We start from the raw sequence: 27,874 nt of genomic DNA on the forward strand, positions 1-27,874 counted from the left end.
CCAAGGTCCTGTACTTCCCGCGGGAGCCTGTGCCCCACAACCTGAGCCGCCTCCGGAATTTTAATTTTGTTTCTTTCATAGGTGTAAAAAGGAGGGCCCTGTAAAGACTGCTGCTGCACACCGTCCACCTCTTCTCCCTCATCCACCGTCCAGACACGCCTTGGTGTGCCCATTTGCCACCGGGCGGTGGGGATCCCCAGTGGAGGGCTCTCTACGCGGGAGTCCTCCCCCTTTCTCTCGGGGATCTGGGGTGAAGGGTGCTGCACGCAGCAGTCCCCTGCAACCGCAGGTTGCAGTGGTACACGGTCTCCTAGCCCAACTGCTTGTTCTGTGGCGCTGTGGAGTCCGTGGACCACGTGTATATTGGGTGTGGGCGTTTGCACTCCCTTTTTGATTTCCTGAAAATACTCCTCCTCTGCTTTTGGTTGCACTTCAGTCCCACGCTCCTGATCTTTGGGCACCCAGTACGGAGGAAGGAGGGCAGGTCTGAAGACCTCCTCGTGGGTCTGCTCCTGGGCCTGGCCAAACTGGCCATTAACAGGTCCAGGCAGCGGGTCGTGGAGGGGGTCGTTAGGGCCGACTGCCTGCCCCTCTTCCGTGGTTACGTTAGAGCCCGGGTGTCCTTGGAGAAGGAGCACGCGGTGTCGACCAATACCCTGGAGTTGTTCAGGGAGAGGTGGGTGCCGCAGGGAGTGGAGTGCATCATTTCTCCCTCCAACTCTATTTTGATTGAGTCCCTACCCTCCTCTTCACTGTTTTGATCGCACAGCACTGCCCCCTTGTGTGAAGGGCAGTGTTTGTCACTGGTCACCTGGGTGTTTTCCTATCTTCCTGGTGGTGGAATTGAATAAAGATTCGTGCACTTTGTGTCTTTCACTGTGTCTCACACCTGCACACACACACCATGGGTGCTGGGGAAAAAATAAGCACTACTGCACTTAGGTGGTAGTGTGGGGAAAAAAAAGAAAAGAAAAAAAGAAAAAAAAAGACAAAAATTGAATTTGTCCTTTTTATTGTATATAGGATATTTTCCACATTGCCACACTTGTATCTGTGCTGGAGCCTTTTGGGAAAGGTTTAGATGGTCGTGGAGCACAAGTGCTCAGTACTACTGCTGGAATGTTTCAGAGCATATCGCTTTTGTAATATCCAGTGCTTCTAATCATTTATTGATAGCATGTGGAGTGAGTTGAACTTGTTTAAGGCTGATAGCTGTGCTGCTGTGGACCTCTCAAGGAGACTGAGATAGATCATCTGTTTGGAATTTCTGGTTGAAGATGGATACAAATAATTCAGCCTTGTTTTCTGCACAGATGTGCTAGGCTTTACGACTATTAACAATAAGAATATTTGTGGATCCCTACCTTCTGGTGCTCAGCTGATGACTGGATGGCATAGAAGTACAGAATGTCAAGGTAAGTAGGACTTCTAGAAACGCCTATCCAACTATGTACCACTATACTGCTATTCTCCTGTGCCTGTGGGACAGCCCATAACCAGTGATAATGGTATTTAGGAATGGTAAGGTATGACTTGTTGTCAGGCTATTGCTTGACTTATCTGTGGAACAGCTCTCCCAATTTTGGCCCAAGCTACCAGATGTTGGAAGGGAGGTGTTTTTGGAGTTGACAAGAGTGTGTTTGCCATTGCCATTTCCGTTGCCTTTTTCAATGCTGCGTGGTCTATCTGGTTTTATTCCTTTGTTTGTAGTTGAGAGTCAATCACATTGCTGTGGGTCAGAGGTCACAGGCCAGATGAGGCCAGATAAGAATTGCTGATTTCCTTTCCTAAAAGGTCATTAATAAACCAAACTGGTTTTAACAACAATTGATAGATATTCACTATCAGGCTGGTTTTTAATTCATAATGTTGATTTATTGATTTCAGGTATCTTCATTTCTCATGGTGAGATTCAAACTTGTTTCCCCAGAACATTAGAATAGCATTCAGGACTACTAGTCCAGTGAAATTATCATCTCCTTTTCATCATCCACCTTAGGATCTGTTGCAGAAATCTTTGCTGTGATGAACTTCCTATTTCTATAGCCACTTGTTCTTTTGACTTCCTGAAAGATACAATCTTTACATTTTAACCATCAATTTCTGAAAAATTGGCTATGAAAGAGCTAACACCATTGTTATGAACTATTCAGAAAAGATCTTCTAGTCTGGGCTGTAACTTTACAGAAACTGGATGCCTGAAATGGATATCTGCAGTCAACACCTCAAGGTAGAGGTCACATGCCTGACAAGCCAGGAGGCACAAGCTACAGTATTGTATTTTCTGCCAAAAAACCCTCTCACAGCTCAGTTATCCCAACTGTACTAATGTTATTGTTGTTTCACTTCTTTGGTTACATTCTCTCCTCAAAATATTCTTTCTATCTAACTTCTATCATTTTGAACAGCCAACTAATTCTCTTTTCTGATTCTGTCTGACCTCTATTTTCTCAGCATTTTATATTTAATTCTCAGTTTCCATCTGTCATTTTTTTTCTCTGCCCTATTACAAATGTGTTGACCAGAAAATATAACCCAATGGTATAAAATCTTAAAGTATGCTGACAGTCAAGATTCAACCTTAAGGTCACTGAAGCAGTCTGCATTGTAGAGATTTCTCAGAAAACTTTACATGTGGGTACAACTGCATATTTTAGTGTTAAAATTTGTGGTTAACCCAGCAGTGTCTACAATGGTCTATTTCTAGTTTAACATCTATGTGTAACCTGTAGTCAGATGCAATATTGCTGCAAGCACCTATAAGAACTGTTTGATTTACAATGGATTGTTTGCTCCGCCTCTTCCTGAGTGTTTGTCAGTTGCTTCCGTGTTTTAGCATTGACATCTTTTTCTGCAAATTTCAGCATTTACGACCAAGCTCGTCATGCACAGAATTTTGGTAGGAAGAGTTATCTAAAATTCTATTACTGCATTTTGAGAAATATTTTGAGATTGAATATTGTCCAGGATATTAATTATTTTAAGTACCTTGTGATTTCATTGCCGATAAATAAGATTCTTACATGAATAACTAGAGTGTAATGTTCTGTGTGTGTTACTGTGGTTTTGATCAATGCTATATATAATTCATAACTCACATGGTATTGTGGAATTACATATGCTTTTACTTCTGCTTTCTGAAAGCAATAATGTAGCTGTTTCTAATACTCTGATATTCCAGTCGCCATTCTTATGACTTAGAGTGGGAATGTTGTTTTGCTATTCAACTTATCATGTCTCATCCCATCCTTCTCTGCTATCCATATGAAAATTTCATAGGGAATATCCCTGCACAGGGATCAAGAATTGCCTCTTGTTCAATATCCTACAGGGTTTCACAAATTGAGCTAATTAAAACTAAAGCCTAACACTCTTTTACATTAATCAGTTGGGAACAAGAAGTTAGGGACTCTTGTGGCACAATGGTGGGTTCACTGCCTCTGGGCTAGGAGGCCTGAGTTCAACTCCCAGCTACTTCAGAGATGTATCCTAACATCTCTGAACTGGTTGCTTAAGATATTTAAGATTGAAAAGGGTAACCACATAGTCCCTGGAGCCTGTTTCACCATTAAACTATATCATGAATGACCCATAACTTTACACACTTAAGTTGCATATTTAAATACTGCTGAAAAGTGAGACATGTTGCCAAATCTATTTGTCTGATATTTTTGTGGCAAGTACAATAATGCCAAAATTCAAACAATTACAACAATATACACAATAGAAGAGGATTCAGAATAGTTGGCAAATAGAGTTTTATTTGTGAATGCATTGTCATGGAGAAAGGTACCGGGAACTATCTCTTCCTCAGGTTCCTGTGCAAATCAAAAAATGTGCAAGGTTTCAGCATATGCCTTTTGCTTGCAGAGAACTGGTCCCTCCATTTTGAACTTGACTGATTCATCTTAAAACTAATTGCTTAATAGAAGTGACGAACATTGTGGTCTATCATTCACATTAACAATTTGTACTTTGGAATAAATAAACATAATTTTTAATTTGGCAGATTATACTAAATTTAGGAGAGATAATCAATGCTGAGGAGGGCAGCAAAAAAAATTATGAACTCTCGGATTACCTGATCTTGTAGGTGCTCTTGTTACATTTCTGGTCAATGGTCATACTGATGGTCATATTGTTAAATGTCATTAAAAGAAGATGGTTAGATTTCATCTTACTGCAGATAGTGTGCTGGCATGAGAACTTGACAAAAAGCTTGTCTTGAGATATTTTCTTAAACCCCAAGTGAAACTAGAAATTTTTGGAAAGTGGAGGGCTCTGTGGTGAATTGACTTCTAAGAACTTAGATTTTGGATTCACAATTTCCTTTCATCAACACAAAAACTAAAACTGTACACAATACACAAAATGTGGCATTAACAACACCCTGTACAATTGTAACAAGGCTTCTATATTTTTAAACTCCAGCCCTCTAACAATAAAGGCCAAAATTCTACTTGCCTTCTTAATTACCTGCTGCACCATCATGCTAACATTTTGCATGTCATGCACAAGAACATCCACATCTACGTTTTGGAGTCTTTATTTAAATAATAGTTGACATTTCCAGGAAAGGTTTTAAAAAGTAAAACTATGACCTGACATTGGAATGATTAGGGGATACCTTTCTTTGCCAGTCAATGATTGCTGTAAGGCTCATAAGAATGGTTGTGCCTGACATTAAAGCGGTGTGAATGTTACTCACTATGTTGTCTTGAATTGGATTCGCCCACCAGTGGAAATAGGTTTCCTTGTTGTACCCCATCAAACTCTTTATTTCTTTGAAAAACTTCAATAATATTTCCCTTGATTTTCCTTAGTTAAAAGAATAAATGCCGAGACTGAGCAATCTACTTGCTCAATTTACCTTTTTTAAGATTTTCTTCGGATGCACTTTTTCCAGGAGTATAATACTCTTCCTGAGTATTTAATGCAGCACTTTGGATGTGATATTACCGGAGTCCTATACACTGTTGTCTAACTTCCACTTTTGTGTATTTCAGCTCCTTGAAATAAACATTAAAATTCCATTAACCATATAAATATTTTTGGTACCTGTCCAGTAGTTTTGTGATTTCCGTATATGCTTTAAATCTCTTTGCTCATCCATGGTTTCTTGGTGCAGTTTCTGGTTTCTAACCATTTTTAATCATTCACAGATACAAAGGTCAATGATTAGGCTAGCACTTGTTACCGATCCCTAATTGCCTTGAACAAACAACAAAGAACATTACAGCACAAGAATAGGCCCTTCGGCCCTCCAAGCCTGCGCTGATCCATAGCCTCTATCTAAATCTGCTACTTATTTTCTAAGGATCTGTATCCCTTTGCTCCCTGCCCATTCATGCATCCGTCTAGACACATCTTAAATCACACTATTGTTCCCGCCCCTGCCACCTCCACTGACAACGCATTCCAGGCACCCACCACTCTCTGCAAAACTTTCCCCTCTCACTTTGAACTCGTGACCACTGGTAATTGAATCCTCCATTCTGGGAAAAAGTTTTTTGCTATCCACCCTGTCTACACCTCCTCTGATTTTGTAGGCCTCAATCAGGTCCCCTCTCAACCTCCCCCTTTTCAATGAAAATAATCCTAATCTATTCAACCTCTCCTCATTGCTAGCACCCTCCATACCAGGCAACATACTGGTGAACCTCCTCTGCACCCTCTCCAAAGCATCCACATCCTTTTGGTAATGTGGCGACCAGAACCGAATGCAGTATTCCAAATGTAGCATTACCTGCCAAGTCTTGTACTCAATGAGGAGAAGGTGTTGGTGATCTGCCTTGTTGAACCGCTGCATATATGACGAGATACATCCACAGTGCTATAGGAGAGAGAGTTTGAAGATTTTGACCTAGCAACAATGAAGTAACAGTCAGAAAGTTGAGTCTTGAAGGGGAACATGCAGGTAGCCGTATTCTCAGTATCTGTGGCTCTTTTCCTTCTAGATGGGAGAGGTTACAGGTTTGAAAAGTACTGTTTAAGGAGTATTTAGAAAAAGCACTGATCTATCATTCATAGGCACAAACTGCATGACCTCATACCTATTAATACTGAAGTCCAACTGCCACAGTATTGTCAATTCCATGTATCAAAGTTGCTTTACAACACTCTGTGCTCACTTTGCCATTTCATTTAAATTACTGCACTCAGCAAGTTTAGAGAAAAAAATACCCTGTAGTCATTTATCCAAATCAGAGAGCTCTGTGGGAAGCTAGAGAAGTGATTGCTGGGTCTCTTGCTGAGATATTTGTATCATTGATAGTCACAGGTGAGGTGCCAGAAGACTAGAGGTTGGCAAAAGTGGTGCCACTGTTTAAGAAGGGCGGTAAAGACAAGCCAGGGAACTATAGACCGGTGAGCCTGACCTCAGTGGTGGGCAAGTTGTTGGAGGGAATCCTGAGGGACAGGATATACATGTATTTGGAAAGGCAAGGACTGATTAGGGATAGTCAACATGGCTTTGTGCATGGGAAATCATGTCTCACAAACTTGGTTGAGTTTTTTGAAGAAGTAACAAAGAAGATTGATGAGGGCAGAGCAGTAGATGTGATCTATATGGACTTCAGTAAGGCGTTCGACAAGGTTCCCCATGGGAGACTGATTAGCAAGGTTAGACCTCACGGAATACAGGAAGAACTAGCCATTTGGATACAGAACTGGCTCAAAGGTAGAAGACAGAGGGTGGTGGTGGAGGGTTGTTTTTCAGACTGGAGGCCTGTGACCAGTGGAGTGCCACAAGGATCGGTGCTGGGCCCTCTACTTTTAGTCATTTACATAAATGTTTTGGATCCGAGCATAAGAGGTGCAGTTAGTAAGTTTGCAGATGACACCAAAGTTGGAGGTGTAGTGGACAGCGAACAGGGTTACCTCAGATTACAACAAGGTAATCTTGACCAGATGGGCCAATGGGCTGACAAGTGGCAGATGGAGTTTAATTCAGATAAATGTGAGGTGCTGCATTTTGGGAAAGCAAATCTTCGCAGGACTTATACACTTAATGGTAAGGTCCTAGGGATTGTTTCTGAACAAAGAGACCTTGGAGTGCAGGTTCATAGCTCCTTGAAAATGGGGTCGCAGGTAGACAGGATAGTGAAGAAGGCGTTTGGTATGCTTTCCTTTATTGGTTAGAGTATTGAGTACAGGAGTTGGGAGGTCATGTTGCGGCTGTACAGGACATTGGTTAGGCCACTGTTGGAATATTGCATGCAATTCTGGTCTCCTTCCTATCGGAAAGATGTTGTGAAACTTGAAAAGGTTCAGAAGAGATTTACAAGGATGTTGCCAGGGTTGGAGGATTTGAGCTATAGGGAGAGGCTGAACAGGCTGGGGCTGTTTTCCCTGGAGCGTCTGAGGCTGAGGGGTGACCTTATAGAGGTTTACAAAATTATGAGGGGCATGGATAGGATAAATAGACAAAGTCTTTTCCCTGGGATCGGGGAGTCCAGAAGTAGAGGGCATAGGTTTAGGGTGAGAGGGGAAAGATATAAAAGAGACCTAAGGGGCAATATTTTCACGCAGAGGGTGGTACATGTATGGAATGAGCTGCCAGACGATGTGGTGGAGGCTGGTACAATTGCAATATGTAAGAGGCATTTGGATGGGTATATGAATAGGAAGAGTTTGGAGGGGTATGGGCCGGGTGCTGGCAGATGGGACTAGATTGGGTTGGGATATCTGGTCGGCATGGATAGGTTGGACTGAAGGGTTTGTTTCCATGCTGTACATCTCTATGACTCTATTTTAAAACATGGCTAAGAATATTTAGGTTTGATGTCAGTATCTTAATCATATAGAATTAAGTAGTCATCAGTGTAGAATATTATCCATCTTTTATACCTACACATTGTAAGCAGAGTGGTGGTGCAATAAAGGTGGAGAATGCTTGGTTAAGAAAATAAGACATTTACATGAAAATCTTGAGGAAAGAATAACAGTAGATAAAAATGGTTGAAAAATAAGTAAGTGACAAAAGCCCAGAAATCAAATGCCAAATTAAGTTTCTTGCGCACTCATATTCAGGCAGAAATCAAATTAAGTTATGGAACTACACTGCTAAGGTAAAAATAGTTCCCTAACCAAAGGGCACTCATTTTAGTAAACTGACCCAAACCTGAGTCCAATCCCTAACCAAAGGGCACTCATTTTAGTAAACTGACCCAAACCTGAGTCCAATCCCTAACCAAAGGGCACTCATTTTAGTAAACTGACCCAAACCTGAGACCAGCTCAACATGCCTTCCAATCCTCTCCTGCAAATGCTCTTGATTCCAATGTACACATAAATTTTGAAACCAGCAATATTCATAAAAGAGCACAGTTTATCCTGTGTAAAGACTGGTCTTAAAATAACTGAACATCCCATCTTCCAGTATAGTGTCGTGGGTGAACTCTTCTTCCACCCAGATTTCTATAATGAATTTACAGATAATGTTATTATGTTGGATCTGAAACACATGGCTTCTAAACAATTTATCTTGTAACTGTCAAACAAAATGAATATCAAACCGCATGTCTATTGAGATACAAAATTAAAGACAATTAAAAGCTTTCTTATGAAAATTATTTTCATAATAGCCATCTTTTAAATTTAATATAATCACAAATATCAATCCTGCCTGGAGAGATATTTCTAATATTAACATCAACTATCAAATACTGCTATAAAAAAAGTGCTCATATTCTTAAATAATTTCAAGTTCAAACTTTAACTTTTTTGTTTCTTATCATTAAGACTATCAAATACTCCAGCTGATTCTAGCGCTTTGTAATCTTTTTCCTGTCTGAATGGAATTATACAAGTTCATATTGCAGCGATTATTTGGCTTGAAATAGTTTCAAGAATAATAGAGTATAAGTATTTTCTACTTGTTTTATGTTACATCTCACTTAAATAGGTGTTCGATGAAGACAGCTTGCAGATTATAAAAAAAATACAGCAAAATTGGAAGTCTAGAATAAAAACTGAAATTATGGAAACAGAGGGGGAGAAAGGAAAAATAAAATTAATGGCTGGATTTTTCTAATCCTGTTGCAGAAAACCTTGGAGGTGTAGAATAATGTGAAGTGGTACTGGAGCAGAGTTATGATTTCATAGTTAAGGTCCAAAAGAACCTTTGGATTTGAAATAGTAAAATCTGTTTCTCTTTCCACAGATGCTGCCAGAGTTTCTCCAGCATTTGCTGCTTTCATTTCAGATTCCAGTATCTGTAAGAATTTTGCTTTTATTTGCTACTTCTCTTTTAGATATGCCCACAAAGAAGAGACCCACAGCAATTTGATTGACTCTTACCTGCTCTCTGGGCTACTAGGGATGGGCAATCAATGCTCGCCTAGCCAGAGACAGGTACATTCTGTGAGTGAATAAAGTTCTATCTTCTCTCGGAGAACGTGGTTAATCTATTGGCCTGTTCCCCTTTAAAAAGGGTTGCTTAAGAGTGTTCGTAACACCAGAGCCAGCCTTAATGAGCTGAGAGTTGGACAACTGTCTCTCAGAGCTGCTGACTGGTTTGTTTGGATGGTAGTTCAGTACAAAAAGGAAGTCCCAAGAAGAAGACAGTGTACACGTATCAGACTTGAATACTCTATTTTAATTGAGGAGTGATGAATGACCCTAGAGAGGTGAAGAAGAGATGGAGCAGGGAGGTACAAAGATTGGGAATATGATTTTAGATTGGTGACCCTGATGGGTATAGCAGACCTCCCAAAGAAGATACCATCCACTTCTTTCCCACCTTTTTGTTCATGTTATACTAGGTTTGTTACCTTACTTCCACTTTCCTGAATTATGGCAATTATTGTTAAGGGCCTTAAAAAGCCTAAGAGTGGGAAACCAAGTAGAAACACCTTACCCATCCCTGTAATGTGGGGCACAACTTAGGGATGGCAAGGTACTAGGCTATGTTAAGTGACCCAAACCAGCACATAAGAGAGTAGTAAAATCTCCCCCATTGTTTGAGTCGAGGCCACAGCAATGAAGCACATAGCTAAGCATCTGCCTTTCAACACTTTTTCAGAACTCATGATGTCATCAGTCCAATGCTTCACTGCTGCCATACATTTCAAAAATTACAGAATGATGTGTATCCTCCAGAGGTTATTCTGTGTTGCGCAGTTAAATTCCTTTTTAACATAATCCTAAGTGGTTACTCTGAGGATAGAGGATTCATTCACCTTATGGTTGCTGGTTTGGGTAATACTGGTTTGCAAGAGGGCAAATTGCCAGTTAAATTGCAAGATAATACACTCAGATAGCATAGCAAAGACTATTTTTATGAAGAAGTCACATGCCTCTTGACTGGTAGAAAGGGTGGTGTGTAGTTTTTAGAGGCTGTCTTTATCTGTATCCCACAGGAAATTTAAAAAGCAGCTGCATTCTTTTGTTGATTCATTCCATACCAAATCAGGTAATATGAAGTGTAACTGCTTTATTGGTAACACTGTAAACAGCACAACTCAGTATCTACTTATCTGATTGTTGCAGCAGAAATCTTAACCAGTATGAAGAGTGCCGATGGCTGCAATATGCAATCGTTTGACTGTGGAAAGTAACATCACCTTCAACTGAAACTTAAGCAGACAAATAATGTTTGATTCTTAACTCAAGAATTAAGACATTGAGGTACGATCAGTACAGTAATACTGTTGGAATCTTTCCTACATTTATTGTGTGTTGCATAGTTTCAGAAGAGAAGCCACAGCATGTATCGCAAAAAACTGTCAAAACATTTTCTCTTTCCATTTGGTTTGATTTATATATATTTCATGTTTTCAGATAAATATCAATTCAAAACAAAATACTTAAGAAAGTTTAGATTTTTTTAAAGAACTTCATTCAGTGTTCTCACCAGTAAACTTCTGGTAACTCAATTTATAAAAAACTTCTACAAAAATATACTCAGTACTTTAAATGGATTAATTAAACAACATTATTTTACTGAATATTAGTAGTAATGATTAAGTAAATTTCTTTAGTCAATTTCATTGAGACTAGGGAGTTGGGGCAGCAATGGGAGAGGTGGAACAGGTACATTCAGTATCATTAGGCTGGGGAAAGAAGGAAAGTGGCCACTGCCCCACCATGTCAGACATTTGCTTGTACAGTTTGACTCGCACTATTTATTAACCATTGCCAGTGATTGTCTTTGCTCATTTGTAATAGATGTATGGCTTGTTCAAGCCTCAGAAGGTTAGAGGTACCAGATGCCTGTGAGACTGATTATTTCTGAATCCAACTTTCAAGAAGACCATTGGAATCTGGTGTATAGAGACATTTCACCAGGTTACATTAAGCTGCTACAAAAATAGAAATTACCGGAAAAACTCAGCAGATCTGGCAGCATCTGTGAAGGTTTTACCTCTTGGGGGCAATGACTCTTCATCAGAACTAATAATTGCTATGAAATGGTGCTACATATGCTGAAGAGATGGGGTAGGGGATGGTAAAGGAGTAAGTGATATGAGGAGACTAAGCTAATCTTCCTTGCTGTGTCGTGTCCTTGATCCCAACAGTGTTCATTCTTTCATTCAAAATGGTGGAATTTACCCTCCCTGGCAGGCATGAGCAATGTTGAGAACGTTGGAAAAGTACATTGAGAATGAAAAAAAATCAAAATCTCTGTCAAGAAAATATTTTGCAATTTTCCACCTTGCCTTAAATGATGACTTCAGAATCCCAGCATTGAGTAGACACTAACTTACTTCCACACATTTTCAACTTGCTAATTGTCCAACTTGCCTTATTTCTGTACTACTTTCAATCTTCCTCCCCTTCCTTGAGAAACTTAATGATGCAAATTCCTGACAAGTCACAGCAAGTACCTACAGACCTGCCTGTCCTGACTATCATTCAACTTAGTACACAGCATAGTGTCCCTGCCTGCTCTTTGACAAGCATCTATGCAAGTCAGCTTTAATAAACCATCAGCTTCACCAGATCGCCATGCCCACTCACAGACCACCTCCACAGCACTTTTCTCTGGATGATTACTGCAGAGCCTTTAACTCCAAGAGTTTTACATTGACCCGAAGAAAAAAGCTGTGACCAACTTTGCCCACTTTGCATGCAGCATCAGCTATTTTGTGCAGTTATTGTACAGTCTATGTTCAATCTGAAATGGCAAGGTTCCTACTCTGTATTCTTGTGTGTGACTTGCCTATCACAGAAGTCATTCCCTCAGCAACCTGATCTCCAGACTTAAGTTGCTTGCTTTCACCAAGACACCATGAACTTAACAATTACTGCCCAAACCTCCAGGAATGATTACGGCCAAACCCTAGGACTTGACTTGGCAGGATGGATCTGATGAACACAGTAGACCTGTACTGATGTCCCCTAACTGGGAAAAAGATCTTGGCTATTCATCTTATCTATGTCCCACATGACTTAATAAACTTCTACAATGGTCACCCCTCAGCCTCTTATTCTCAAGGAAAAGAAATCTCAGCCAATCCAGCCTCTCCTTGTAACTCAAACTTTCCAGTCATGTAACATTCATGTAAATCATTTTTGTACTCATTCCAGTTTAATAAAACTTTCCTATAACAGAATGATCAGAACTGTACACAGTACTCCAAATGTGGCCTCAATAATATCTAGTACAGCTGTAACATGATGTCCCAACTCCTGTACTCAATGCTCTGACTGATGAAGGCAAGAATGGCAAATGCCTTCTTCACTACCCTAGCTATTTTCCTTTGACGCCACTTTCAAAGGAACTATGTACTTAAACCCGTAGGTCTCCCTGTTCGAAAATACCCCTCAGGGCTCTACCATTCACTGTGAATTCTGCCTTGGTTTGTCTTACCAAATAGCAACACCTCGCATTTATCTGAATTAAACTCTATCAGTCATTCCTCAACCCACTGGCCAGTTGATCAAGATGCTGCTGTTCTGAGATAACCTTCTTCACTATCCACTATACCACTAATTTTGGTGTCACCCGCAAATTTACTAACCATTCCTCCTATATTCTCATCCAAATCATTAAATAAATGAACAACAGTGGCACCGATCCTTGTGGTACACTGCTGGTCACAGGCCTCCAGTCTAAAAAATAACTTTCTACCATTAGCTCTCTACAATCAAGCAAATTTTGTATTCAGTTGGCTAGCTCTCCCTGGATACCTTGTGATCTAACTTCCCAAACCAGTCTCCCATGCAGTACCTTGCCAAAGGCCTTGCTAAAATCCATGTTTCTACTACACTGCCCTCATCTATCTTCTTAGTCACCTCTTTTAAAGACTCAATCAAATCAGAGATAATTTTCCATGCACAAAGCCATTCTGACTATCCCTAATCAACTTGCCTTGCCACATACGTGTAGCTCCTGACTCTCGAGAATCCCCAACAACTTAAACACCATTGACATTTGGCTTACCATTCTGTAGTTCACTGACTTTTCCTTGCAACCTTTCTTGCATAATGGCACAACATTAGCCACTATTCAGTGTTCCGGCACCTCACCTGTGGTTAATGATATACATATTTCGGCTAAGGGCACTGCAATTTCCTTCTTAGCTTCCCACAATCCTGGGATAGACATGAACTGGGATTTATCTACCTTTCTATGTTTTAAGACCACCAGCACCTCCACTTCTGTAATGTGGACTCTTTTCAAGACAGAATTCCCTAACTTCCATATCTTTCTCCATGGTAAATACTGATGAGAAACATTCATTTACAATCTCATCCATCTCCTCTGATTCCATTTTCATTGATCTTTAAGGTGCCTTAATATCTCTCTAGCTACTCATTCACTCTAATATATTTGTAGAATGTCTTTGGATTCTCCTTTACCATATCTGCCAAAGGTTACCTTATGTCATCCTTCTGCCATCCTGAATACCCTCTTATTTTTCTTGACTGGAGATTCAATATCTTTAGTCATTCAGTGCTCCCTACTCCTGCCAGCCTTGCCCTTCACACTAACGGGAACATGCAGTCTCTGAACTCTCATTATCTCACTTTTGAATGCCTCCGACTTGCCAGATTTCCTTTACCTGTGAAGAGCATCCTACAATCATCTTTTGAAAGTTTCTGTTTTATACAAGCAAAATTAGCCAATTTAAAACTTTCACTTATGAACTAGCCCAATCCTTTTCCATAACAATTTAAAAACTAACACAATTATGGTCACTGGTCCCAAAGTATTCCCCCACTAACACCTCAGTCACCTGTTCTGCCTTATTTCCTGAGAAGGGGTTGAGTTTTGCCCCTACTCTGGGTAGGGCCATCTACATATTGATTGAGAATATTTTCCTGAACACAGAAATTTCTCTGCATCCAAGTCCTCAACACTATGGCAGTCCCAGTCTGTTTGGAAAGTTGAAATCCCATACTCTTATAACCCTATTAGTCTTACAGCTAACTGGGATCTCCCTACATATTTGCTCCTCAATTTCTCACTGACTATTGGGGGGGTACAATCCCATCAAAGTGATTGGCCCTTCTTATTTCTAATTTCCACCCATATAACCTCACTGGATAATCCCTCAGGAATATTCTCTCAAAGTACTGGCATGATGTCTGTCCTGTTCAAAAATGTCACTTTCTCTTCCTCTCTCCTCTCCTTTTATCTTTCCTACACCATCTGTACCCCAGAACATTGAACTGCTAATCCTGTCCCTCCCGCAGCTATGTTTCTGTAATAACCATAATATCCCAGTCTCATGTGCCCATCTATGCCCTGAGGTCATCTGCCTTAACTGTCAAGCCTCTTGCATTGAAATAAGTTCAGCTTAATTCAGCAGTCTTCCCCCATTCCCTATCATGGTCTTGCATGCCTTGTCTGTTTAACTTGCTCTCTAACTTCTGTATTAGCCTGAATGTTCTTTTTTATCTCACTACTTTTCAGGCTTCACTTGTCTTCATTACTGTGAATCCCCATACCCTGCACCAGCTTCTCATCCACATATTCATCTGCCCTATTGTCTTATTCTTATTTTCACTACCACGTGGCACCGGGAGTAATCCAGAGATTACCACCCTTGAAATCCTGCCTAACTTCCTCTATTCACTCTGCAGGACCTCAGCCCTTTTCCCACCTATGTTGTTGGTACCAATGTGTACAATGATTTCTAGCTGCAGATGCTCCCCTTTGAGAAATTGCTCAGATACATCCTTGACTCTGGCACCAGGGAGACAACACACCATCCAAGAGTCTCACTTGTGGCCGCAGAAATGCCTGTCTCAGTCCCTGACTAAATAGTGCCTGATCACAACTGTTTGCTTAAACTTTGCTATACCTGCTTCACAGCATAGCCAGTTATGGTGCCACAGGTCTGGCTGCTGCTACTATTTCCCCTGAAGGGCATTCAAAAGGATAAACTCATTCGAGAGGGGGTATAGCCACAAGAGACTCCTGCACTATCTGCCTGCTTCTCATACTGGTCACCCACCTAGTTGACTGAATCTACAGTATGACCACCTCCCTGAAGCTTCTATTTATCACAGAATCTATAAAATATTGAAACATATCCACTGATGCATCAGCTAATTCTCTAGCCACCTTCTCCAACACTCTGATATCTAACTTACCTTTAATATAACATGAATAAGATTTAAGTTGTCAACTTTGGTAGAAAAAAAATGATAGAATGAGTATTTCTTAAAATGGTACAAAGTTGTGAAGTACTGATATCAAAGGAACCTCTGTGTTCTCGTTCATAAGTCACTAAAAGGTAGCATGTAGATGCTGCAAATAATTAGGAAGGCAAATGATATGTTGGTCTTCATTGTAAAGGGATTTTAGTATAAGAATAATAATATTTTGATGAAATTGTGTAGAGCTTTAGTCAGAACACTGTATACAATTTTAGTATCTTTATCTCAGGAAGGATATAGTTCCCATAGAGGAAGGGCAGCAGATGGATCACCAGAACTGGGAGATTGGGATTGGTTTCTCAAAGACCGATTTGTTTGGAGTCTTCAAGAATGTCTTCAATGAGGTGATCCCATTGAAACTTACAAAATTCTTAGAGCATGGCAGGGTGGATGTCGATAGGTTCTGGATATCCTAATATAACATTCTATTTAGCAAAGATAATTTTCACCATGTAATTCAAGCTCTCCTATTCAAAAGATACAGTTAGTTGCAAGGAATGCGTTAGTGACTTTCCACATTTCCCATTCCTTGATCCATTTGATGACTGTTAGCAGACCTTGTAGTTTCACCATATGGAGCACTAAGACAGAAAGTGGACAGTAAGTGAGCTGAACATATAAATTTGGGCTGCAGTGAAGTGCAACATGGATGGTTCCAAACAGCTTACGAGTTTTCATCAATTGGCAGATATGAAGGGGAGTGATGTTTATGAGGACAGGAAGCCAAGGCAGGTGCATGGAACAGAGGGTTCCAATTATGATGCACGTTGGTGCACTCATTGAATGTCACCAATAGGAGTAAGCAAAGATCTATGCCCAACAGGTGCATAGTTCTCTACTGCAGAGCAAAATAGCATAGGTGCTGTAGTTTTGTGGTCATCATGTCATGTAGATTCAGCAGTCTAATTGCTAGGATGTTATAGTTTCCATCATTGCTGCTTTTTTTTAGATGATCTTGGAAGGACAAGGACTTAAATAAAGGCAACTCCTACATATGCTGGGTTTGGACCAATCATGATCTAATTGAATGGCATAGGAGAGTCAGCAGGCTGAAACATCTCCTCTTATTCTCCAAAACACAGCAAATATACAAACATGTGAATTAAGAGAGGTGGACCACTTGAGTCTGCTTCATCATTCGATAAGGTCATAGTTCATTTGATTACTCCACATTCCAGTATACACCTGATAACATTTCACTTTATTGCATATCAAGCATAGTCTACCTTAAAGACTCAAGGACTCTGCTTCCACCACCTTTTGAGGAAAAGAATTCCAAAGGCTTATATACTTTGAGAAGAAATATCTCATTTGTCTGAAATGTGCAACCCATCATTTTTGTGATCTCCAAATATAGATTCTCCCACATGCACACAAGACTGCCAAGAATTTTATATCTTTCAACCAAACCAGCTCTTACACTTCTAAACTCCAAGGCTGACAACCTTAGCCTGTCCAATTATGACACTAACCTGTGGAGAGATTTCCCCGATTTCCATTTTCTCAAGTTTTGTTATGGCTTCTTGGTGCCACACATGGTCAAATGAGGCCTTGATGTCAAGGAAAATGATTTCACTTCACCTCTGGAATTCAGCTCTCTTGTCCGTGTTGAAACCCAGCACATAGTGAGTTCAGAGCTGAGTGTCCCGGGTGGGGGAACCGAACCTTAATAATAGTGAGCAGGTTATTTGTCATGCAGGTGCTGCTTGATATTACTGTTGATGGCACCATCCATAACTGTACATTGGTGGTAATTGACTGGATAAGATCTGTTATGCTTTTTGTTTACAGAACACATATAGGCACTTTCCCACATTTTCAGATCGCTGCCACTATCAGAGCAATACAGGAAAAGCTTGACAAAAGGCATGGCAAATTCTTGAGCACAAATCTTCAGTGCTATTGGCAGAATGTTGTCAGGATCTATAGACTTTTGCAATATCCAGTGCCTTTAGCCATTTTTTGAAATCATGCAGAGCGAATTGAATTTACTGAAGTCTGGTACCAATGATGCTGGGGACCTCTGCAGGAGGTTGAGATAGATTATGCACTTGGCACTTCTAGCTGAAGATGGTTACGAATGCCTTCTCTTTTGCAGTGATATACTTGTGATGGTGCTGTCACTTTAAAAGAATATTTTGTCCTAGTTGTTTTTATTTGAAAAGACAAAGGTAGAGGCACTGAGCAGTCTACCAGAACCACTAGAGAAAACAACATACAAGGCCTTTAAAAGGTGGAACAATGGAAGCAGCTTGAATGGGTGTGGTCTTCTCTCACAAATCAGGCTTTCTAGTTTTTTTCAAGCTGTAGAATTAAATGCTGTTTAGGATCTCAGAAGAATCGGAAGCTTCAGTGAATGATTCCTATCTGCTATGTTGTCTGGAATTTCTCTTTATATTGTTTTCTCGTGAATTGGAGAACTGCACTGAGGAGGGATATTTGTCTGAATTTACCTTTTTGCCAAGGGGTGTGTTTATGGGATGTTACAATGTTGAACAGTTAATTAGGAATAGGTACTGTATCAATTATTCAGTTTCATTTTCCAGTAGTTAAGTTGTTCTAAATTCCTATTTCTTTTGTTAGAATTTTAACTATAATGCTTAAATAAATTGTGCTTTGCTTAACATCAAATAGTTTGAGTCGCATCGCATCTGGAATACTCACTTCACATCTACTTTCAAAACAAAAAATTAGGACGTAGGCTATCTTTTTAAGGCATTTTGAGGGGGTCTGGTCTGGTCTGGTCCATAATATACTGGGTTATGCCATCACTGAGGAGGGATATTTGTTCAGTCTCCTCCTCCAATGAGTTGTTCAATTGTTCCCCACATGCACAACTGGGTGTGGAAGGACTACTGGGTCTTCTGTTCATTATGGAATTGCTTAGCTCTATCATTTGAGGCTTGTGCTGTTTGGCATGCACACAGTCTCATTTTTGTAGCTTTCACTAAGTTGACACCGTACTTCATGCTGCTCCTAAACTGACCTCTTGCACCTTCACTTTTTTTCCCATTCACTGATTGAACGTCGGTATAAAAACCGAGAGAACTGCAGATGCCGTAAATCAGAAACAAAAACAGAAATTGCTGAAAAAGCTCAGCAGATCTTATAGCATCAATGGAGAGAAATCTGAATTAATACTTCGGGTCAAGTGTCCCTTCCTCATAACATGGGTGTGGCTGGAAGAATAAATATTTTCTGGCCATCCCTAGTTGTCCTTACAAAGGGGTGGTGAGCTGCTTTCTCTAACTGCTGCAGTCCACTTAGTGCAGATAGACCCACTGTCATGAGGGAGGGAATTCCAGGACTTTGACCCAATGACATTGAATAATGATGTATGATGGGAAGGCACGTCAAACGGAAGGTGTCATCTATAGTGCTATGAAGAAGCACCTGATCAGCAATAACCTGCTCGGTGATGCCCAGATTGGGTTCCACTAGGGTCACCAACCTCCTGACCTCATTACAGTATTTTTGCAAAATTGGACAAAAAAGTTGAATTCCAAAGATGGTGAGAATGATAGCCCTAAACACCAAGGCTGCACTTGACTCAGTGTGTCATCAAGGAGCCCTGGCAAAACTGGAATCAATGGGTATCAGGGGGACAAATTATCTGCTGGTTGGAGTCATACCCTACAAAAGAAGATGGTTGTGGCTATTGGATGTTATTCATCTCAGCTCCAGGACATCTCTACAGGAGTTCCTCAAGGTAGTGTCCTTGGCTCAACCATTTTCAGCTCCTTCAATGCCTTCCCTCCACCCAGAAGGTCAGAAGTGGGGATGTTCACCAATTACATAATGTTCATCACCATTCGTGATACCTCAGATATGAAAGCAATCCATGTTCAAAAGTAACAAGATTTGGATATTATTCAGACTTGGGTCGACAAGTGGCAAGAAACATTAGAGCCACAAAATGCCAGGCAATGACCATCTCCAATAACAGACAATCTAACCATCATCCTTTGATATTAAATAGCATTACCTTCACTGAATTCCCTACTATCAACATCCTGGAGTTTACTATTGACCAGAAACTAGTTGTGGTCTACCACTGTATATTCACCTCTGATGCCTGTCCTGCTAGTGAGATAGGGCATATAAGGATGGTGACGGTGTTAAGGTATTTTGTGTAAAGTATGATTCCATGAGTATGAATTCAAATATTTCAAGGTGATGCATGACCAGTCTGGTTGACAGATTTCCCAGTTTTGGTACTAATTGCCAAATATTGGTATACAGGATTTCGCAGGATCAAAAAGACTGAGTTTTCTATTATCATTACCAGTGCTAAGATTTGAACCCTAGTCCTTCTTTTGTCGAGATATTGACAAAAACTGTAATGAGGTCTTGAGTTTACCGCTGAGTAAGTCCTATTTGTTAGAAATGTCGATGACACCTTCCTTCGCTTTGCCGATGATTATGACCAGATTGAGAGGTGGTTATTGGCCAGGTTGGATTTGTCCTCCTTTTTTTGTGGACAGGACAAATCTTAGCAATTTTCCACATTGGTATCTAACTGACAATGTGGTAGCTACGCAGGAACAATGTGACTAGTGGCATAGCTAGTTCTAGAACACAAATTTTCAGTACTATAGTTTGTTAAGGTTCAAAGAATTTGCTGCATTGACTGCTCCTTAATATCACGTAGCGTGAACTGAACGAACTGAAGACTGGCTGCTATGATGCAAGGGATTTGAAGAGAAGGCTGAGATGCGTAATTAATAGAGTGCTTCTGACTGAAGATAAATGCGAATGCCCTAATCCAGGAAATTAGTACATAATCTATGTTGATACTCCAGGTCAGCACCCTACGAACACTGGATTGTTATTTAATGGGACTTGAAAAGCAAGGCTAACCATTCCATTAGCTCAGGTAGGTTGTGAGAATCCCATTGCACTGGAGAAAAGCAGGGATTATTTCCAGTTTCAATTTAACTAGCAGGACATTATAAACAAATAGAGAAAATGCCAGGAAGTTAATATTTCAGAGTCATGGAGTTATCCAGCATGGAAACAGATCCTTTGGTTCAACTTGTCTATGCTGACCAGATATTCCATGCTGATCTAATCCATATCTCTCTAAACCCTTCCTGCTCATGTAGCCATCCTCATGCCTTTTAAATGCTGTAATTGTACCTGCCTCCACTATCTCCTATGGCAGCTTGTTCCATACATACACCACTCTCTGCATGAACAAGTTGTCCCTCAAATCTGTTTTAAATCTTTCCCCTCAACTTAAACCTAGGCCCTCAATTTTGGATTCCCCTACTGTGCATAAAGACCTTGCTTATTCACCCTATCCATGCAGCCTCTGCCATATCCAACTCCACCCTGAAATTATTCAATGCTTTGGCCTTAACCACTTTCTGTGACAGAATTCCAGAAGCTCACAACATTCTGGTCGAAGAACTTTCTCATGACAGTTTATCCAGCACTTTTTGCCTTTATTTCACAATTTCCAATATCCACTGTATTTTGCTTTTAATTGCATGCAGTAGTTTCTGACTACTTTGACTGCTTCCACTGTTCAGACAGCAACTATTGTTACTGATTCTGCTACTGCCAGTCACACTTTCTCTAGATCTATCTCTCGTTTCTTCATTCTTTCTCATTTACCATCCTGTTTTGCCTGGCATCATCATGGGTAACATTTTTTCTCACTGCTATCACTGATTAACATGATAAACTTACCAACACTGGCTATTCATCTCCAGTACTTGTAGGATCTTGTATAAAATGACTACAAGAAATATCAATATAAGAGTGACTGCATTTCAACTAATATTAATCCATGTAGAATGCTTTGAGACTTTCCAAAAGATGTGCCTCTGTGTTATGGTTAGATTGAGGTACAAGGTCAAATTTAAGGTCTGTATACCATAAATGTGGGTTATGACCAAAAGTTTTTCTGCGTATACAAGTACATTTCTGTGAATGCATTACTAAGTTGATAAACTTAAGAACTTTGTTTTAATGAAGGTTGGACAACAAACTAAACTCATCAGCTACAGAAAAGACAGAACAACCTGCAATGTCTACTGAAGATATTTCCAATTCTTCAGACAACCACGTGAATCACAATTCACACGAACGGCACCAATCTGTTTTAATAGCATTGTACTCTATCGTGTTTGTGGGTGGAGTTATTGGAGCCAGTATTATGTTATGTCGAATTCTGAAGAATGACAAGAATTCTAAGTCATTTATCATTATCAATCTCTTACTAGCACATGTGATTTTTCTTATAACTGTGCCATTTCGTATTTCTTACTATGCAATTAAAGAATGGAGGTTTGGGTTAGTTTTCTGTAAGTTAGTCAGTGCTATTATGCACATTCATATGTACTTAACTTTTGCATTTTATGTGATCATCATTATCACAAGACTTCTTAATGTCTTTCAAAAGAGGGAGAAACGAGAGGCTTACAAACCATGGAAAGTATTAGTGTTCAGTGTAGTTTTATGGTTTGTGGTGACTGTAATTATTCTTCCAGTATTTCTACTGAGATATGGTGGTAGTCTGGAATATGATGAAAATCATTGTTTTCACTTTGAAATTTCATCAGAAACTGTCAAGCGAATCAATTACATTTTAATTTGCATAACAATATGGACAATTACCATTTTGCTCATCTGGCAGACAGGTATAATGTTAAATCTGGCTTTCAAGCATGGCTCACAGACATGTGCGCATCAAATCTTTCGTGCCCAACTAAAGACATTAACATTTATACTGATAATGTTTGTGTTTTTTGTTCCTTATCTTGGATTCAGAGCATATTACATCAAAGAATCTAAGAATTGTTCATCAATTATGTATACACTTAATGAAGCAGGTTTATCCATTACAGGAATGAGTTGTTTTGATTTGTTAATTTTTTGGATATGGTATTCCATTTAAAACTTTACCAAGCAGTGAGGCACTAGTCCATGAAGACTGTAAACTGTATGTATTTATTTGATCAGTTTTGTTTAGGGCAAGTTGAACATCCCATACTTTGAAATATCAAATCAAATAGGACATAGTTGGATTATAACAATAAATTGCTACTTGAGGTATAAATTTGGTATCAAAGACAATTGAGAATTAAATAATCATAAAAGCAAGTTCATGACTCCAATTCCCTGGAGCATCGCTTTTGTGAAAGGTTAGCCAGGTTTTGTTTCACTCACTTAACTGTTATCAATGTGATTTTTAATGTTTCCTGTTCAATTCAATTCCTGTTCAATTTAAATTCAAGACAGAAGTTGAATTTCCACATTGCCACTTGCAACGTCAACTATTTCAGTCCTTTCCTGAGTTACCATCCTTAAATTTCATCTCAACCTAAACACTTCTGGCCAAATTATCACACACCAACTCCAGCTGACTCCAGGCTTGCTGACCCATTGTGACTACTCGTTTCATATCCCCTCAAATCTAAAATTCTCAAGCCAGTGATTAAGGCCCCACAGCCACATTAACCACCTAATCTCTACCCGAACACCCCAATAATGATCAGTATCATTGCCCTCTTTTTGGACCTCCACTTCAAACCTGTTTTCAGTTGCCTAGATTATAATTTCTAAAAGTCCTTCTCACACCCAGCTTCTTCTTCTTCCTGTCTTAATTCCTTTCCTTCTAGCAGGCATTTTTTTCCCCTTATGCTTTAACAAAACTCTTTGTGCAATTGTAAACTATTCTTTAATTTTCTCTGACTGCCATCTTAAGCTTGAATTTCTGTCTTGTTCACATTCTTCAAGGGGACTACTATATGATACCACATGATGTTATCCTATCCTTTATTCTTGTAGGCCACTGCAGCCAGATCCCCTTATGTGTTAGCCTTTGCCTTAAATCCTTCTCCCCCAACTTCACCTAAACCACTCAGTGTGATGTAGTTGTAGAGTTCTTAGTTGTCAAATTCAAAACTACTGATACAATTGAGGCTCAGGTAAAGAAAAAGGAGGCATACGCCGGGTATAGACAGCTGGGATCAAGTGAATCCCTATTAGGTGGCATATATAAGGGTGGTAGAAGTATTTTGAAGAAACTCAGGAGGACAAAAAGGGGACATGAGATAGCATTGGCAAACAGGGTTAAGAAGAACCTAAAGAGACTCCACAAATATAAATTGGGCCCCTTAGCGATCAAAAGGGCCATGTGTGGAACCACAGGAGATGGGTAAGATATTAAATGAATGTGGAGAAGGAAATGAAAGCTAGGCAACTTGGAGAAATCAATAGTAATATCTTGAAAAGTGTTCATATTAAAGAGGTGGCGCTGGATATCTTAAAACACAGGTGGATAAATCCCAGGACCTTATTGGATGTATCCCAGAGCTTTGTGGGAAGCTAGGGAAGTGATTGCTGGGCACCTTGCTGAGATATCTGTAACATCAATAGATGAGGTGCTGGAAGATTGGAGGTTGGCTAATGTGGTGCCACTATTTTGGAAAGGTGGTAAAGCAAAGCCAGGGAACTATAGACCAGTGAGCCTGACATCAGTGGTGGATAAGTTATTGGAGGGGATTCTGAGGAACAGGATTTTCATATCTTTGGAAAGGCAAGGACTGATTAGGAATAGTCAACATGTTTAGGTGCTTAGGAAATCATGTCTCACATCTTGACTGAGTTTTTGAAGAAGTGACAAAGAAGATTGATGAAGGTAGAACGGTGGGCATTGTCTATATGCACTTCAGCAATGTGTTCAACATGGTTCTGCATGGTAGACTATTTAGCAAGGTTAGATCACATGGAATCCAGGAAAAGCTAGCCATCTGGATATAAAATTGACTTGAAGGTAGGATGTAGAGGGTTGTTTTTTTCAAAATGGAGATCTGTAATCCACGTGTATCACAAGTCTCAAAACTGTGTCCACTACTCTATATCATTTATACAATCGATTTGGATATGAATGTAGGTAAGTTTGCAGAGGACACCAAAATTGGAGGTGTAGTGGTCAGTGAAAGTTATCAGAGTACAACAAGGTCTTGATCAGATGGGCCAAGGAGTGGCAGATGGAATATAATTTAGATAGATATGAGGTGTTGCATTTTGGTAAGGCAAATCAGAGCAGAGTGTACAAGTTTTGCTTTAATTCTTGTGGAGCTGGCTTCAAGAAGGGTGTTACCATTTGTTTGAGGGTCCTCCCATTGAATGTAGAGGTCACACCAGAGACACTGCTGATGGAATTGCCCTAGTGACATTTGTCATTGATAAACAGTCCAGGAGTCATTGCAGAATAGGGGTATGGTGACAAGAACTGATCTGTATACTGGCAGTTTTATTTGGGGTCAAACACGCACTGCTCTTGTGTGCAGGAGGTGAAAAGTTTTCTTTCTTTGACCACAAGTATTACCAATATACAATTCCTTGACTGGGGACTGCTAAGTTCACAGCCTGTCACCATCACTTGGTTGCAGACCCTTCCAACAGTGTACATGTGACTTTCATTAATGTGGAGACCTTGAGACATGGTTGTCATCCACACCAACTTGCTGGGTTAGTCGTCAGTGAAATGACGAATCACGATGACTGTGCCTGCCTTGCTTTCGTTTACCTTTGGAGCCGGTGATACACAGGATAGAATTTACTCTTTCCTTGTCAACAACGGCCAGGAAGTTAGGAAAATATGGAGGATGAAAAACCTCAATGTTGAGAAAACGTTTGTAATTTTCCCCTTAAGTTTTACAAGGTGACTTCAGAACAGCACCAAGTGTCACCTTACTTCCATGAATTTCCATCTCATTAAAGCCCTAACTCACCTTACACTTATACGCCACTTCATTGCTAAAAGGAGCCTAGAGCTTGAAGCTTTTCACCTTGCATTGTGCGGAACTCAGACACAAGAAGATGTGGTTAAAAGCAAACAATTTTATTCAGTATAAAGGAGGGCACTGATTTCTGGGCCATCATTGACAAGGAGATACAGCAAAAACAGTTACCTGACAATCCTAAACCTCAGACCAGGCAACTTGATTCTGATTGGTCAGAGCCTTGCCATAGGAATGGAGCACAGCTTGGCTGTTCCTCATCCCTTTTTTGAAAAAAGTGCAACATAAGTAAAAATTCCATTTGTCTACATATAACTGGGTTCTACTATTTATGTTTGTGGCTTCTCGCACACACACTGCAACACATTGCAAGCTCGACTGACAACTTTAAATTAGTTTCCGCTGTAACTCTTAGCACAATTCAAATCCACCCACACATTGCTTTAAACATTATCTGCCCTATCTGCACCAGGATTGGACTGCTCAGTCACCTCAGGACCACAATTCTTGGTTTGGAAGAAAGTAATTAAATATCTCAAGGGACTGCCTAAGAAGATGAAGCAATTGTATAGCAGCTACATTGTTGCAGTGAAGTTTAACATAAGCTCAAAAAAAACACCTCACCTTTTGAATGAATTACTCTACAGCTTTCTGGGATCAGCACTGAGTTCAACAGCATAGAACATTACAGCGCAGTACAGGCCCTTTGGCCCTCGATGTTGCACCGAACTGTGGAACCAATCTGAAGTCCATCTATCCTACACTATTCCATTTTCATCCATATATCTATCCAATGACTATTTAAATGCCCTTAAAGCTGGTGAGTCTGTTACTGTTGCAGACAGGGCGTTCCACACCCTTATTACTCTCTGAGTAAAGAAACTAACTCTTACATCTGTACTATATCAATCACCCTTCAATTTAAAACTATGTCCCCTCATGCTAGCTGTCACATTTGAAGAAAAAGGCTCTCACTGTCCACCCTGTCTAACCCTCTGATTATCTTACATGTCTCAATTAAGTCACCTCTCAACCTTCTCTCTAATGAAAACAGCCTCAAGTCCCTCAGCCTTTCCTTATAAGACCTTCCCTCCATACCAGGCAACATCCTAGTAAATCTCCTCTGAACACTTTCCGAAGCTTCCACATCCTTCCTATAATGCGGTGACCAGAACTGTACGCAATACTCCAAGTGTGGCCGCACCAGAGTTGTATACAGCTGCAACATTGCCCTGTGGCTCCGAAACTCAGTTCCTCTACCAATAAAAGCTAACACAGTGTATGTCTTCTTAACAACCCTGTCAACCTGGGTGGCAACTTTCAGGGATGTACATGAACACCTAGATCTCTCTGCTCATCTACACTATCAAAAATCTTACCGTTTGCCCAGTACTCTTTATTTCTGTTGCTCCTTCCAAAGTGAATCCCCTCAAACTTTTCCACATTAAACTCTATTTGCCACCTCTCTGCCCAGCTCTGCAGCTTATCTATGTCCATCTGTAACCTGCAATGTCCTTCATCACTATCCACCTCCACCGACCTTAGTGTCATCCGCAAATTTACTAACCCATCCTTCTACACCCTCATCCAGGTCATTTATAAAAATAACAAATAGCAGTGGCCTCCAATCAGATCCGTGCAGTGCACCACTAGTAAATGAATTCCAAGATGAACATTTTCTTTCAGCTAGTCAATTTCTGATCCAAACCGCTAAATCATCCTCAGTACCATGCTTCCGTATTTTGTGCAATAGCCTTATCAAACGCCTTACTGAAATCCATAGAAACCACATCAACTGCTTTACTCTCATCTACCTGTTTGGTCATCTTCTCAAAAAATTCAATAAGGATTGTGAGGCACAACCTACCCTTCACAACAGTGTTGATTATCCATAATCAACTTATTCCTTTCTAGATGATTATAAATCCTGTTTCTTATAAGCCTTTCCAACACTTTTCCCACAACTGAAGTAAGGCTCACTAGTTTATAATTACCAAGATTGTCTCTACTCCCCTGCTTGAACAAGGGAACAACATTTGCTATCCTCCAGTCTTCCAACACTATTCCAGTAGGTAATGACGACATAAAGATCAAAGCCAAAGGCTCTGCAATCTCCTCCCTGTCTTCCCAGCGAATCCTAGGATAAATCCCATCCGCCCAGGGGATTTACCTATTTTCACATTTTCCAGAATTGCTAACACCTGCTCCCTGTGAACCTCAATCCTGTTTACTCGAGCAGCCGGTGTCTCAGTATTCTCCTCAACAACATTGTCTTTTTCCAGTGTGAATACTGACGAATAATATTCATTTAGCACTTCTCCTATCTGCTCAGGCTCCATGCATAACTTCCCAATACTGTCCTTGATTGGCCCTAATCCTTTTCTGGATTAGTGGTGCTGGAAGAGCACAGCAGTTCAGGCAGCATCCAAGGAGCAGTGAAATCGACGTTTCGGGCAAAAACCCTTCATCAGGAATAAAGGCAGAGAGCCTGAAACGTGGAGAGA

The 27,874-nt window shown here is 40.2% G+C and overlaps 1 protein-coding gene across 3 annotated transcripts; it reads left to right on the forward strand.

Annotated features, from left to right (window-relative positions):
- Positions 1 to 2,852: 2,852 nt before the first annotated feature.
- On the forward strand, positions 2,853 to 27,874 carry LOC122549279 (putative G protein-coupled receptor 141). Of its 3 annotated transcripts, none has more exons than XM_087986171.1 (4): positions 2,861 to 2,899; positions 9,164 to 9,217; positions 10,492 to 10,629; positions 21,595 to 27,874. In XM_087986171.1, exon 4 carries the CDS (start codon positions 21,647 to 21,649, stop codon positions 22,514 to 22,516), a length of 870 nt encoding a protein of 289 aa, XP_087842297.1. In that variant the 5' UTR covers positions 2,861 to 2,899; positions 9,164 to 9,217; positions 10,492 to 10,629; positions 21,595 to 21,646; the 3' UTR covers positions 22,517 to 27,874. The 3 variants fall into 3 exon arrangements, with proteins under 3 accessions (XP_087842299.1, XP_087842297.1, XP_087842298.1); XM_087986172.1 differs by having other exon boundaries at positions 10,495 to 10,629; XM_087986173.1 differs by lacking the exon at positions 9,164 to 9,217 and having other exon boundaries at positions 2,853 to 2,899.

Source organism: Chiloscyllium plagiosum, unplaced genomic scaffold (genome assembly GCF_037043375.1).
Source record: "Chiloscyllium plagiosum isolate Xiang-an unplaced genomic scaffold, Cpla_swu_hap1 HiC_scaffold_4, whole genome shotgun sequence".
In the NCBI taxonomy this organism is placed as follows: domain Eukaryota; kingdom Metazoa; phylum Chordata; class Chondrichthyes; order Orectolobiformes; family Hemiscylliidae; genus Chiloscyllium; species Chiloscyllium plagiosum.

Excerpts from the sequence above, each read along its gene's own strand:
- LOC122549279 (XM_087986173.1), top strand. The coding sequence starts at position 21,647 with ATGTCTACTGAAGATATTTCCAATTCTTCAGACAACCACGTGAATCAC.